Source organism: Crotalus tigris, unplaced genomic scaffold, assembly GCF_016545835.1.
Source record: "Crotalus tigris isolate CLP2741 ecotype Arizona unplaced genomic scaffold, ASM1654583v1 scf7180000017551.9496454, whole genome shotgun sequence".
Classification (NCBI taxonomy): Eukaryota; Metazoa; Chordata; class Lepidosauria; order Squamata; family Viperidae; genus Crotalus; species Crotalus tigris.
Window position 1 is genome coordinate 8,520,760 of NW_024096469.1, and position 15,300 is coordinate 8,536,059.

Here is a 15,300-nt window from a genome sequence, read left to right on the forward strand (position 1 = left end):
GTCTCTGTCGTCATCGGACGTCGCCAGCGAACGGCGAGAGCCAAGACCCGCACCTTTCCATTTCCCATCCAATCGGAAGCTTCTGGTGCGGAACGGGACCCAATCAGGGGAGAAGGAGCGTGAAGCCGTCTCCCAATCGGGAAACGGGGTCATGTTTGAGGCCCGGCTCCGGGACCGTGGTGAAGGGCGGTTGAAAAGTGCTGCTTCGCAGAAGATGGCCCTGCTGATGGCCGCGTCCAGCCGGTAGCTAAGGAGGCTGATTTTTACTCCTTCCGGCTATGTCCAGTCGAGCAGTCTGGGAACGCGTCCGAGCGAGGGTGCAACGCTTCCCTGAGCTGTTGGCGAGTTGTGGGGAGCAGGTAGGGGGCACGGAAGGGGCTGAACATCCCCGATTGCAGGGGCAGCAAGAGTCACCGTCTCCGGCACCCACTTAGCATTTAGGGAGAAACCGTCCTGGAGAAAATCTGCTTGTGTGGTCGCTAGGACTCGAAAATGGCTTGATGGCACACCACCGTAATAATTAATTAAATTTATAATGTAATATAATGTATAATATAATATAATATTTTCCAAGGCGCCTGAAGCAATGGATGGAAACGAATCGAGAGAAGCAACCTAGAACTAAAGAGAAACTTCCTGACAGTTAGAACAATTAACCAGTGGAACAACCTGCCTCCAGAAGCGGTGAATGCGCCAACACTGGAAGTTTTTAAGAAGAGACTGGACAGCCATTTGTCTGAAATGGTGTAGGGTTTCCTGCCTGAGCAGGGGATTGGACTAGATGACCTCCAAGGTCCCTTCCAACTTTATTATTATTATTATTATTACAATATAATATAATAGGAAAGAAGCTAGATGGGTCAAGCTCCTCTGGCGGGAAGAGAGAAAAGAGTTTTAGGTAGTTTTGATCACCTCCTATTTAACATCTATATTGGTGTTTTTCAAATTTGTCAACTTTGAGATGTGTGGACTTCAGCTTCCAGAATTCCCCAGCTATGGAGTTCCAGACCTCCCCATAGTGTCTGGGGAATTCTGGGAGTTGAAGTCCACCACATCTTAAAGTTGACAAGTTTGAAAAACATTGACGTATAAATTTAAGCTGCAGAGGGTTTGGGCTCATCAGTTCATACCCAGCTATACTTCTCTTCCATGCCAAGCAAGTGATGCTGTTCAGATGGTGACTTAGTGCCTAGAAGCTGTAAGATCCTGGATGGGGAGGAGCCGGCTGCGACTCAACCCTAGCAAGACAGAGCGGTTGTGGGTCTTTGTGTCTCCCCCACTGGACCAGAGTTGACATTTCTGACTCTGGATGGGGTAACATTTAGGGGCCCTCCTGGAAGAGAAGGTGGCAGCTGTGTTTGGGGGGGGGACTTTACACAAATTAATCTTGTGCACCAATTGCACTCATTCATACCTTAGTCACCTCCCATTTGGATTACTGCAAAACACTTTATATAGGGCTGCACTTGAAGACCATTTGGAAGTTGCAACTGGTTAGGAATGCAGGGAAACACAGTTTTGGGTGCCCTGTACCTGATCAACATTACGGTTGTGCCAGCTGCAGTAGCTCCAAGTTGCTTTCTGGATGCAATTTAAAGTGCTGGTTATCATCATCTTTAACATACTGTTTATGGCCCAAAGCTCGGTTATTGGCAGAACTGCCTCTCTCTGCCCATCCCACTAGGTTACGGTGGGTCAAGTCCAGATTCACTCTCTTAAATGTTGTCAGCTGATTGGACCTCAAAGATACACCACAGTGGAATAGCCTCCTATCTGAGAGATTCCTACTCTTAACCTTCCAGAGGGTCACGAAGAGCTTACTATTCCTGTAAACATTGGCCCAAGATGGTCTGGAACCTAAAGGGAAGGGTATTTTTGTTTTATCGGCTTTTTTATGGATTGTGAGGAGCTTAAAGTCATTACATGTAAATAAGTGTGTGTTTGTGTGTGTGTGTGTGTGTGTGTGATAGAGAGAGAGAGAGACAGTCAGTCATTCAGTCAGTCAGTCAGTCCTTCAAGGTATGACTGCTGTCTGTTCAGGATCCTGTCCATTTCTGGACTGTTGCATGCAGGCATGTATTTATATGTATTCCTTTTTTTAAAGGGAGAGCACTGCAGAGTTTGTCTTTGCTACCAGGATGAACTGTCTTGTAAGATCTGAATAAGACAGATTGGTATGAGTTAATCCTATTTGTTTGAGTAAAGTTTGGCAGTGGTTAGAAATCTCTAGGTCAGGGGTGTCAAACTCGTAACATCGCGTGACGTGTCGCAATATATTGTGACTTTTTCCCCATTGCCAGCAATGGAGTGGATGCAGTTTTGTGTGAGACATCTGGCCCATGGGCCGGTAGTTTGACACCCCTGCTCTACATGGCTTAAAAGCCAAAGTGGAACAAATTGGAAAAACCAAATACACACCCAGAATAGTACATTATTATGATATCTCATAAACACAGTGCCTAGGGACTATTAAATGTTTGTTGTTTATGAAAATATTTTAAGCTACAAACAAAAAACTCATAGGCAACAGTAAAATTCCATATATCCTAAAATTGAGATAATATTTATTACATATGTATTTACTTGACTAATTCCTTGTGACATTAAAGAATATAGGTCTCTGTATATTCTTAAGTATTGTTTGTATTCTTAAGCATGTGGGTGTTTACTGCAATGAAGACCTACAAAGATAAAACTTGCTTAGGGTTTACCAGAGTTTGAATGTGCCTTGCACAGTTTGCATCTAATTAGAGCTGATATTTACAGGCCTCAGTTTATGGCAAATGTATGGCTTCCAATACTACTGAACATGGAAACTTGAAAAAGGATGTATGTGCCAAGGAATTTGCAATGCTGATGGATTGCTTCACAGAGGCTGTAAGTTGTTTGCATTTTGTTTTTCATTTCACATGGTTTAACTTTTCATTTGGGAGCCTGTTAGGAGCAAAACATGCTATAAATACAGAGGCACATAAAAAATGTACTGTTGCCCTTTTTTCTATTTTTTTGGTAGCTGGAAATCTAGAGAGCTGATCCAGGAATCATGGAAATAATCCTAATTTTACAGGCATAAGGACATTAAAGTTCTCTCCATTCCCTCTTATAAAAATAGAGGATCACATTTGCTGCAAATAATTTATAGCACCTACAAATTGAAAGGAAGTACAGTAGTAAATGTCATCAACAGCTGCTAGAGCTTTGCTTTGCTTTCAGGACTACCACACTGAATTGTTCTTTCTTGTCTGTTGTCCATTTTTACAGCTTTTAGGCTTGTTTCTGTATCTTTGGCAGAAGAAATAGTCTTTTGGGGGGGACGTTACCTTTCAGAGTGTCCCAAAACTTAGTACTTGTAAGAAGGCATCTGTTTATACAGGCAGTCCTCGGCTTATGACCACAATTGACCCATTTAATGACCTTTCTTGGCACAATTGTTAGGTGAATCACTGCAGATGTTAAGTTAGTTCCCCCTTGACTTTGACTTTGCTTGTCAGGTTGTAAAAGATGATCATGTGACCCCCGGGACACTGCAACCATCATAAATACATGTCAGTTGCCAAGCATCCAGATTTTGATCACATGACTTCGGGGATGCTGCAATGGTCATGAATGTGAAAAACTGTCATGTCACTTTTTTCAGTGCCATGGCTTCAGTCACTAAATGAATGGCTGTAAGTTGAGGACTACCAGTATTTGAAATTCAAGGGTTGGTAACCACATTACCTGACAGAAACATGTGGACTTCACTGAAACTTACTTATCTGAAACTGCTATCGGGGGATTTTGTTCGTTTAGTTATAGCTTACAAAGAGTTTGACCAAAGAAACTTCTGAAAGAAACTACTAAAATACTGTCTTTCTTTGGGACAAGCTTATCCCCCTTAATATGGAAGTGAAGAGAATCTGTGTATTTAGATATACAACCACCATTGCTAAGCAAGACAGTTTTTAAGTGAGTTGTGCCCCATTTTACATTGTTTTTGCTACAATTGTTAAGCAAATCACTGCAGTTAAATGAATCTGATTTCCCCCCATTGACTTTGCTTGTCGGAAGCCAGCTGGGAAGGTTATATGACCCCAGAATACTGCAACTGTCCCAAATACATGCCAGTTGCCAAACATCCCAATTTTGATCACATGACTAGGGAGCTGCTGCAACGGTTCCAAGTGTGAAAACTGGTCATAAGTCACTTTTTTCAATGCCATTATAACTTTGAATGGTTGTTAAGTCGTGAACTACCCTGTCCCACATTTGCTTTGCACATTAACTAGAAGGATTATAATTATAAGAGGGATAGCAGACAACTGACCCATTTCAAAATCTCATTGGCCTTATGCCACATGATATGTTGATAGAAATATATTTACATAATTCTTAATATTTTTTCTAAGAAAACTGACTTTTCTTTGCAGGCAAAAAGGAATGTAAAGACTTGAAATGGATACTGATGGCAAATCTGGGATTTATACTTGTTTTCAGCACGAAGAATAAAGAAAATTTCCATCTGTTGTGTACTGAGATTCAAAAATGGAATATTTCCCAATGTGCCAAGAACTAATGGCTTTTCAATTTATGCATGTGTGTACTATAAGCACATTCTGGAAAACTTTTTTTTTTAAAATGTAAGACTCAGTGTGGGGGGAGGTTTAATTTAAACATGGGATGAGCAGTGTAATTTCTCGGAGTGGCAAGAGGCAAAGCTCAAGACCAAGAAGTATAAAGCCAGAAAGTACATAAATACCATTTAATTCAGATTTTTGTAATGTTAGAATTTCTATTAGCAAATATGTCAGGTTCCCTTTGGTAAAATATGACATTAATATACCAGTGGCCTTCTCCTATCAGTGGAGTGTCTGTTAAATTAGGTACTTGTACCAATTTGGCCCTGAGGATTTACTAATTCCCTTCTTATTTACAGGAATAAAATAAGATACTCTGTAGATCTTGCTTAAGCTACTTTATATTGCTAATTCCAGCTCCTGAAAAACTGGGGCAAAGAAAGCCCAGAGTGGCCAACTCCCTAACAGTCATTGGTCATTTACCCAAAAATATCCAGTTATGGTATATAGAAAAATCCTGATATTTGCAACTCTGAATATTTGATTTCCCTTCTGAATATGAATTTCCTCACTAATGCTTTCGGGGGGAGGAATCTAATCAGTGAAATTGCCTAAGGACCAAAATGTGTTTGTGTATATGTGCCAAGGTTCCACAGAACGGCTCAAAATCTGACTAGTAACAATATGAAGATTGGGGCAGAGCTGTACTTGGTTGGCTAGGAATGCTAAGCTTCCACGTTAATGCTCCTAAAACGCCTTGGGGATTTGTCAAACTCTGTTCAGCTCTAGAGTCAAATATCAATTAGGTAGGTTTCTAGAATGCAACTTTGGTCACAAAACACAAACGTTTATCTTTGTATTAATGCATGTTTGTGAAAATATTAAATGGAAGCAGTTTGGTCTAATGCAGTGGTTCTCAACATTTGTGTGACGGCAACCCCCGTCACACAAACGTTCTGCGCATGCGCGGTGGCGCCCCCACGCGTGGCACGCATGTGCGGCAGCGCCCCATGTGCGGTGCGCATGCATGGCGGCGGCCGCATGTGCAGCGGAGGGGAGAAAATGGCGGATCGCCTTCTTTGGCGACCCCCGAAAAATGGTCGATCGACCCCAAATGGGGTTGCGACCCATAGGTTGAGAACCACTGGTCTAATGATTAAGGCCCCAGGCTGGAAAGCAGGAAACCGTGAATTCTAGTCCCGTCTAAGCATGAAAGCCAGCTGGCTGATCTTGGGCCAGTCACTCTCAGCCCATATTGTCAAGCTCAGGCAACAAGCTGGTTCATTGGTCAATTCCTGTCGCAACCAATGGACCAACATTAGTTGATCTGGGGGGAAAATGGGAGGGGAGAAGGAACACTGCCTTTGTGAGAAAAATGCTAGGAAAGAAAAAAAAAGTTTATGAAAGTATTAAATATCATATATCAGTATTTTTTACAAATCTGTCAGTTTATTATGACCATGTCTCTGAAAATAATTGGATTGTACTCTAGCTGGGAACAAGCCCAGTATGTATGTCATCAGGGTGATTAATAAGATTACTTGAAGCTCTGTAATACAGTAGTGAGCTGGTTTTGTTTATTTATTTATTTATTTATGAGACTTATATACCGCTTTAAGTGCAAGCACTTTCCATAAGCGGTGTACACCAGTAAGCAATGTGTGTGTGTGTGTGTGTGTGTGTGTGTGTGTATATGTGTGTATATATATATATATATATATATATATATATATATATATATATATATATATTTGCATTGCCCCCAAAAATCTGGGTCCTCATTTTACCTACCCCGGAAGGATGAAAGGCTGAGTCAACCTTGAGCCGGTGAGATTTGAAACGCTGACCTGCTGAACACAGTCAGCTAAAGTGGCCTGCAGTACTGAACTCTAACTGCTGCGCCACCTCGGCTCTTATTGGTGGCATCCAAAATCAAACCAGAGTATAAAAGCTAGAAAATGCATCAAGATCAACAGACATTTCCTCAGCTGTGTATATTTTCTGCAACTAAGCAGCTTTGATGTCCTGTGTTGTGTAAACCAGCTATTTCCAATAAGAAAAAAAAGGCTCTGTTAAAATGCTTCAGTTTTTTTTTATTATTGGATTTGTGCAGGTTAGCCATAATCCCTGGGACTGGTCATTGTACAACACTGCAAACTGGACATTTTGCTATGGCGGCAAGTGAGGAATTCCAGATGAAATCCAGGGCTGCCTTCTGTCTGTCTGTCTTTCTTTCTTTGTAATTGCTTGGAGATGGATTGTTTCAAAAACTCGGGTTATTCTATGGAGGAATGCCAGAAGTATCTTTGGTCCTTCGATTACAGCAGACGGTCATACTGTGGCCAGAGAAACCACGACAGGGCGTTCATAGCCCTTCACATTAAAGCAATTTGGCTGATATTTACAAAAAATAAAATAAATCATATTTACATACTGAATTTACATACTGAAGTAACAGCAATCCAACCACAAACTAATTGTGCTTTGGCCAGCACTGTTCAATGGTCGTGTGGAATATCATATTAAATTCGTCTTTCCCCAATTAACCCTCCCCTTTAATTCCAAGATGCCCAGCCAACTCAGAGAATAGCAAAACATCTGGGGATTTGGGGTTAGGAAGTGTTGCCCCCAGCCACAATTAAATCCAGGAGTAAACAAGCTGATGTCTTGCAAGTGTTTTTGGACTATAACACCTGTCATCACTGGTCATGCTGATTGAGTTTATAGGGTTTGTAGTCCAAAATAACAAACTATCAGCTTGGCTACTGGTTTAGTATGATGAAAATGAATTTACTGCACACGTATTATTCTCAAATATGGCTTGCAAGGAGTTTGGAATCTCTAGTTTCCATTTAACTGTGACTTCCATTAAGTCACAGCTAAATGGATAGTGGTAACCATAGTTTGATACACAAAGACCATAATTTCTTTTGGAGACTATTTAACAAAACAGAAGCTCAAACTTCCAAGCATCATGTGACCTTTGGGGGGTGGAGGCTTGGGTGGGGATTATAGTAAACTGAAGGCCCTTTACAGCTTATTACAATCGCCTAAAGTCAGTTTAATATGATGGTCAAACAGGACCAATGAGATGCCTGAGGAAAAGTTAGAACAATAATGTTTGTAACAAGGAAAAATGCCCCTTGCAATAGTCAAGTGGTACCAGCCACACTTCTCTGTCTCCCTGAATGGAAATACAACAAATATACTTCACAGGCAAGATGGGACAATGGCATTGCCCGCTCCCCAATCTCAATTCCATGTTGCAAGCCAACATACACTCCAGAAGCAACACCCGCTTTATTATTTTTTCCTTCTTGTTCTAGGAAAATAAACTGATAACTGACTTTGATAGTTAATAGTTTATAGCCAAATTCCAAATATTTGGATATTAGCGATGATCAAATGTCCAGAGCTTAAATTTGCTGCATCATTTGTTAACACAATTCTTGGGACTGTTAAGGACACCTAGAACAAATCGTGTTCAAATGTCGAAGCTTGCCAAGTCTAGGATAGGACTAATAGACTGAAGAACTGGAAGGGATATAGGGGGACAGCTTTAAGCTACCCTATATGCACTCATAAACTGGAGGAAAGAGGTAGACAGCCTACTCTGATGGTGCCCCTTTGAAATCATTTAAACAAGCATCTTGCGAGGCTTTTATGCACAGTATAGTTCCATAATGCACTTAAGACAGGTATGTTTTTTAAAACATGACCTACATTTTGATATCCAAAAATGAAAAAAAAAATAGGCTACTTTTATTATTGCTAATACTGGACCTGGTTGAAAAAGATCAGAGTAGTTTGTAAGTTGCTGTAAAAATGCACTTGTTAGCAATCCAGTCCATATTCCTAAGAATTTATCTTTGAAGAGATGCTCCCCTTTCAGACATTTAGAGAACTTCTTTCATCTTCTTGCAACCATTTCCAAAAGCCAAATCAACCCATTTAGCAAATGGTAGAACACAAATATCCAAACATTAATTTAAGGGTGGGTAACATCCACATACCCATAAAGGGATTTTCCAACAAGATAAAATAACATGCCAACAGACACTAGACATAGAAATTAAACAATTAAAAGTATCTGAGCAGGAATAAAAACGGGCATGCTTCTTTGGAAAGATGACAAGTGTAAAGCATTTTCAGAATCCAGACAACAGATGAACTCGGGTTTTGCACACAAGCTACCAGCAGAGTGAGGAGAGCGTTTTTGAAGAATGAAATTGGCTGGCAGCATGGAAATTCCTCTTTCTGCCAGAGCAAACAATGCTCAGTCATTGGGACTCAGTTCAGATTGACCTGGGCTGCCAACGGTTATATACCAATGGCAGTTAGCTGCATAACAGACACCTTTAAGCAGCTGGTGGATTCCTACATTTCCCTAGAATGCAAAGACTTTCACGCCTCTTCTTCTCCCGCTGGTATCTGTTTAATCTGTCGGCTGTGAAGGGCTTGCTGGGCACCTTCTGCTGCCTGATTGAACCTAGTGTCTAACGCGCTACGGAGGTCATTGACTTTCACATCTGGGACGGGGTTAAGTCCAAATATTACACCTCCCTCCTCTTCTTCCAGATCTCGCCTTTTGCGGCGTAGGTCCAGGTCTGCTTGTAGCTTGAGGTCTCTGTTGGGTTTGGCCTTTTCATGATCCCTGGACTCAGGCCTAACTATGTCTGCCTGTAAGATATGGTCACTGTCAGCTTCATGCAAGCTCTCTGGGATCCTTTGCTCTCTCTTTGAATCATGCCCTTGATCATTGGCATTACTCAGCTGTGGATGATGGGATCCAGTGGCCGTCCTCTCTTTACCTTTGGCCCCTTGGCCCTGTAATCTGTCAACCTGGTCCAAAGGTAACCTCTGTCTTTCCCCACCTTGGTCAGCTTTCACAATTTCATGGACTTCCAATTTCCCTGGTATGTTATCAGCAATCTTTGGTTTAAGTGGAATCTCTGGATCCTGGAAGTCTTTTTTGACCTCCTTGGCAAGGGACTCACTCTCAGAATCTATACGAGGAATCCTTCCCTCGGCACCATGGATTTTGGCTACCTCTGGTATCTCTCTTTGGCTTTCAGCCCTTTTCACAGCCTCCTTTCTTTTCTCAATACTGTCTGCCACTTGAATCTCCTGCCCTTTCAAATCTTCAGCCTTGGCTTGCTTTTCCTGGTGGTGTCCGTCAGGCCTAGCTATCTGTGAATCACTCCTGATTGGTTCTAACTCCTCTTTGTGGTTTGCATTAGCTTGGTGTTGTACAATTTTCTCATCATCGTTTATTTGAGCCATAAGATTTTTAGGGGGAATTTCAGTTAATTTGTTTTGTATATGTTTTAAGTCTCCTGGACCAATGGCCTGCTGCCTTTTAATTTCATCAGGATTTTGGGGCTGGTTCTCAGGCAGATGCAAAGGATGGCCCAGGTTATCACTTGGTATATTCTTTGGAGCATTTTCAATTTTGTCGTCGGGGTGATCTTCTCTCTCTTTACTCTTGGTCAAAGATAGGCCATGTTCCAGCTGGATTTCTATTGCAAAGAGAAGTGGAGAGCTCTCAGTTATTGTATACACAATTTAGCAAACTAGAAAACTCTATCACTAACTAAACAGTTTAGCAGAGGCCCTTGGCGAATTACTCAGTACCTCCCTACTACATCTGACTGCCAAAGTTACTGCATTAATTGTGAAATTATAAATAAGATGTAAGCATGTGTCTTCTGTTTTATAGTTTATAGTCTTCCTATAGTTTTGAACAAGTGCTGGGATGCATGGAGATTTCCTCAAACTCTTAATATCATTTTCCTTCTACTTCACTGACTCTCTACTCCTTTATCATTTCCAAGTATACTGTATATACTGTATGCTAGTATTTTCAAATCATGAAGCAGGCTGCTCTCTTAGCTTCCAGAATTAAGTCAGCTTTTAACCTATTGCTTGTAGAGAGCACTGGAGAAGGGACATTTCTCTGGGCAGATTTTATAACAACTCCACAAGCAACTTTCTACAATATTTTATGTATGTACCTGTGTATGTGTGTGTTACCTTGCTTTGGCTTTTCCTCGCCTCCGTCCTCTTGCCTCTGCTGGTGGATCTCTTTGTGTTGTTCCTCAATCACTGCTAACAATTTTGCCTGCTGATCTAAGAGTTGCTTTTGCTGAACCTGCTGTTCCTTTATCACTTGCAACAGGACGGCATGGTCTAGCTGCTTCTCCTCATCTCCTGGAGGGGAGGAAGAAAGTGAGGCTAAAAGGAATCTATCCAAGTGGTCTACTGCACATCTTCAAGGAGAAAATCAGGAAGATTCCTATGCCTATTATGGTCTCTGCCATATTTGCATATAGACTCTGTGCTTCTTTAATCTAGAGGTAACGTGCTCATTCTTAAGCTTGAGCCTCAAGAAATCTGATTTCCCAATCACCTTCTGGAAAGGCTTTGCCAGAAAGGATCATTATTATGGCATTCCTGAATTGTCTTCCAAACCTTCTTGATCTACACCACGAAGATCAACAACATACTGTGCAAATAAGCAGAAAAGGAACTCTTGTCCCAAAGGAGAGCCAAGTAATAATCTCAGCAAGCTACACATCCTGGCATAATGTAAAGTAAAAACAGGCAAAGTGGGAATGTAAAAACAAAAGAATTCTCACAGTCACATAGTCAAAAGAAATACACCTTTATGTTCATATACGGTTATACAGACGCCTACATCGCTAGAGGCATGGGAATCCCTATGTTTTCTTCTTTTTGTTATTTTAATAATTTTACTTTTTACTACCTGTTCTAGTTTATTAAATAAGTAAAGCAAATATGGGAAAGAAGTAGACTTAAAAGGGGCAGTCCTGCCCTCCCGAATGGTCCCACATTTTCTCACTGTCTGGGAGTCTTCCCTCTTTCACTTGGGTATCATTTGGATCAATTTTACATTCTTAGATACTGTGGTCACTGCTGTTTAATAGGAAGTAAGTGAGAACATGTATAAATACCCTAAGCCACTTTATATACGCAGCTTTCCCCCAAACTGGTGTCCTCCGTGAGTTAGGACTGCAGCTCCCAGAATTCTCACTAACCATGAAAAGGGCAAATCATTCTGGAAGCCAGAAGACTGTGAATCTTGCCTTAGGCACAAAGCCAGCTGGGTGAGATTGGGTCAATCCGTCCCTCACAGCCCTAGATGGAAGAAGGCAAACCACTTCCCAGACAGTTGCCAAGAAAAGTACAATTTTCCATGTGTGGCACAAATCAAAACTGTATTGAAGGCAAATTGTCTATGGAAACGCTTCATCATCCAGGTCATGGTTGTCCCAAAGATGCTTCCCCCCAAAAAAAAGACTGGACTTTCTTCTCTTTTCTTTTTAATTTTTTCCTCTATGAAAACTTTTTGCTTCTCATCCAAGAAGCTTCTTTGGTTCTAACTGGTGGGGAATGGATGGATTTGTATTCTTAGCACTCTGAGTGTTGGTCGTTAGCACTCTGAGAGTCCTTGAGGCCACTTGGGGTCATCTGTCTCCTCAAAGTCACCTGAATCAGAGTGCAAACAGGTGTGGAACCTTCTTGGGACTGCTAAAAGGACTGCATTGTAAACAGGAAGTAGATGGTATCTTGAAAATACACAAAAGGCTAGGAATTCTAGGAGCTACAATTCCAGCATATCTGGAAATCAATTTGGGGGAATCTACCCTCTTGCTTTCATCAAGCTTTCACATCTTTTAAATGCAGCTTTTTCTCTTACTTACAGGGATATCTTTTTTTTTTTTTTCATCTTTCTCTTCTCACCGGAGTTCACAACCATTTAATTCTTAGCATACATACTCCATGCATAAAATATAATGCATCCAAGAGTCCTTACAACCCACTGGAAGAGTCCTGGTTGTTGCTTACACTAAACTAAATAGGAAATGCTTATTTTAGAATACAAGTGCTCCATTGAATATCATAGGCATTACTTAGTTCAGAACAGTTTCGGGCCCCACAACACAATAGTTCAGAAAGAACTATTCTTTTCCAGAAGAAGCAAACACATTCTGGAACAACCAATTATATATCGACAACCTGGAGATCTCTTGCTAGCAACTTATAAACACATTAAACATTATCAAGACAATGGGGAGGAAATTAATGTAAAGTTAATTGCCAGTAGGGGTACAGATTAGAGAAAAGGGATATAAGGTAATAATCAGCTTGTCTTAGCATTAACCCCATTGGCAAACAGTCTAGGGAAATCAGAAGATTTTGACTGGCAAGGGGACAAAATCATTTTCATATGCCTGGAGGATTTCTGCACAAAATGTACATAAGAGTATTCAAAACACCAGAGAACTCGCAAGACTAAAACTATTTTTAGCAAATCTGCTATGGCCTTCACAGTCATCTATCAAACAAGAATTTGAGGACGTCTAACAGGAGCCTGCTTTGAGGTTATGGTTTAAGTTGTCAGACTGGCAGGCCCTGCGTTTTGACTGAAAAGAGAAGAGTCCAACAGTTCTCCTAATGCTGGCGACTTCTGAAGTGTTGGGAGAAAAGGGCGAAAAGGAGAGGCGAGGCTGCTCTGTTTTAAAATATTGCCTACTCAGATGTACCCCCAATACAATCACATCTGTTTTGAGGAACTGGGGACCCTGGTTGAGAAGGCTCTTCCTCCGCTCAGCAGCGGTTTTAAATGGAATGTGGCTCCCTTACAAGCAAATGGCTCTATGAGACCTGGTTGTTTACTTTTCACCAAAATGGCGGGAGAGCATTGCTCTGGTGCTCCTAGCCTCAGATCATACAGTCTAAGATCACCTCAGAGACAAGATTGCCTGCCCTTGCAGTCTAGCCTTTATCTAGTTTCTCCTTCATAGTACGATTAAAGAATTTGGCCTAGGCATATATAGCATTAACACCTACACACCAAAGGCTGCCAGGGAAGCAGATGGTAACCTCAGTGTGTACGTGTGCAGCGTGTGAGTGCTGTCTCTGTGGAGGAAGGACAATGCTTGCTTACCCTCGAGCTTGTTCTCAGGCTTGTCTTCTGCATTACGAACCTCTCTCTGCTCACTTTGGGCTGGACCAAGCTTCTCTGAAGAAGCTGCGTCTTTTTTATCATCTGAAAAGAAGAAACGGACAGATATTTCCTGGATGGAGCGAAGAAAATGACAGATGTTCTCTGCCCCTGGCCCTGCCCCCTCCTTCCTCTTTGCAGTTTCTATCCAACTTGATTGCCGAAGAAAAAGTCATAAAAAAATATTTAACAGCATTATAGCCTGCTGGCAAGAAACCACTGCTAGCTGCCTAAGCCTATTAAAAATGCAAGCCCGAGCCCTAGAGAGCTCAGCAATGGGGCACTTAGGCAAGGAGGCACCTGTCAAGATCTGGCTCTGAATCCCCAATGACCAAAATGGGGTACCACTTGATGCTTAGCAAAGAAGTGAAGAATTGCACAAGAGCCATGGCCAATATAATTCAGTGCACCCCCTTACCCAAGCAATGACTGAAACGGCTCTTCAGCGGTACCTCCATACAAAGAAAAATTGTGAATTTAAGTCGGGGCAAGCAGGAGTCTGGGAATTCATCGGTACATTTCACACATAAGTATTTTTTTTTTTTAACTGCAAGCGAAGCAATTCGTAATTATTTTGCCTGGGATATAAAACCCACTTTTTTTTAACCGTAATATTTTATCAAGTATTAACATACATTCTTTTTACATTCTTATCTATCAGATACTCTTAATAAAATAAAATAAATATATACATACACATAAATTTTGGTGTTGCTCACCCATTTCCCCTTTCACTGTATCCACACTCCTTCTCTCTCTACCCTCTTCTCTACTTTCTTTCTCCCTTTCTTCTCTTTCTTCCCTACTTCCCTCTTCTTCCCCTCCTCTCCTCTTTCCACACTTTTTTTTATTGCAGAAGTGGACTTCTTTCTTTCAGTAAAAGCTAGGATGTGTGGCACAAGGTGGACATTGTAAACAAAAGGGAAAAAGCCTCGTGGCAAAGAAACAGTTGTGAACAGGGCAGGCCGATACAGTAGGAATTTGAAAAAATCCTGAAAAGCCCAGTTCAGACCTTAGCAGATTAGGCTGGGCGTGACTTGAACTGTCTGTGGCAGTTCTTCCAGGCGTTCAATGGCACAAATCAATTTCTGTACTAATTTATGTCAAGTGTAATTGCAAAATCTCAGAAGACCAAGCAATACATTAAACTCCCCTGGAACCAAAAGAAGCAGAGAAAAGTACATACGTGCTTCGTTTTCCATCTCCATGGATTTTACCCTTTCTTTGCCATGTTCAACTGCTTGCAAATTGGCACCGTTCTTCCCACCCACAGCCTTGTCTCTCTTCTCATTCTGCTTTTCTAGCTGGAAATCTCTGTGAGGAGACTGATCGTCCTTGTGTGCCACCACCTCGGGCACTGGCTTGTGATCTTTTACGAGCTGGTCTTCCAACTTTTTCTGGCCATTCTCTTCATCGGCTTGTTTGGGAACAATTTTAGGTTCTTCCTTCTCCACCACAGCATTGTTCTCTACCAGGACATCCTTGTCTGCCGGTGGCCGATTCTGCTCAGAGTCCTCCCGGTCCTGGCCCTCATCCACTGCTACCCCATCACGTGGTACTGGCGGCTCATGGCGATGGGCTTCTCCCACAGGTTGTGCAATGCCTATTTGGAAAAGAAACACAGACTCTCAATCAAGAACAGCATACAAAGCAACACATTTGGTGAAATACAATTCGTGCATATTTATAAGGTGACATCTACAGGGCTCTCTGATC

At 41.6% G+C, this 15,300-nt stretch overlaps 2 protein-coding genes across 8 annotated transcripts in view; one reads left to right on the plus strand and one right to left on the minus strand.

The window, feature by feature from the left end:
• The first annotated feature begins 125 nt into the window (after window positions 1-125).
• NDUFAF8 (NADH:ubiquinone oxidoreductase complex assembly factor 8) lies at window positions 126-6,111 on the plus strand. Its single transcript, XM_039346394.1, has 3 exons — window positions 126-359; window positions 2,767-2,877; window positions 4,410-6,111. Exons 1-3 carry the CDS (start codon window positions 279-281, stop codon window positions 4,431-4,433), a joined length of 216 nt encoding a protein of 71 aa, XP_039202328.1. The 5' UTR covers window positions 126-278; the 3' UTR covers window positions 4,434-6,111.
• Window positions 6,112-6,628: 517 nt separating this feature from the next.
• The window catches only part of SLC38A10 (solute carrier family 38 member 10), a 90,428-nt gene continuing 81,756 nt past the window's right edge, over window positions 6,629-15,300 (minus strand). For all 7 annotated transcript variants that reach the window (XM_039346407.1, XM_039346415.1, XM_039346433.1 and 4 more), the window contains 4 exons: window positions 14,771-15,187; window positions 13,528-13,629; window positions 10,590-10,766; window positions 6,629-10,075 (listed from right to left, as the gene is read on the minus strand). In XM_039346407.1, coding sequence (XP_039202341.1) covers window positions 8,961-10,075; window positions 10,590-10,766; window positions 13,528-13,629; window positions 14,771-15,187 — 1,811 coding nt within the window. In that variant the 3' untranslated portion in view covers window positions 6,629-8,960. The remainder of the gene's footprint in view (window positions 10,076-10,589; window positions 10,767-13,527; window positions 13,630-14,770; window positions 15,188-15,300) is intronic.

Bases quoted from the DNA above. Each gene is read 5' to 3' on its own strand.
- NDUFAF8 (XM_039346394.1), top strand. From the start codon at position 279: ATGTCCAGTCGAGCAGTCTGGGAACGCGTCCGAGCGAGGGTGCAACGC. The intron at 360-2,766 runs GTAGGGGGCACG...TGATATTTACAG, and splicing joins TGGCGAGTTGTGGGGAGCAG to GCCTCAGTTTATGGCAAATG. The intron at 2,878-4,409 runs GTAAGTTGTTTG...TTTTCTTTGCAG, and splicing joins TGGATTGCTTCACAGAGGCT to GCAAAAAGGAATGTAAAGAC.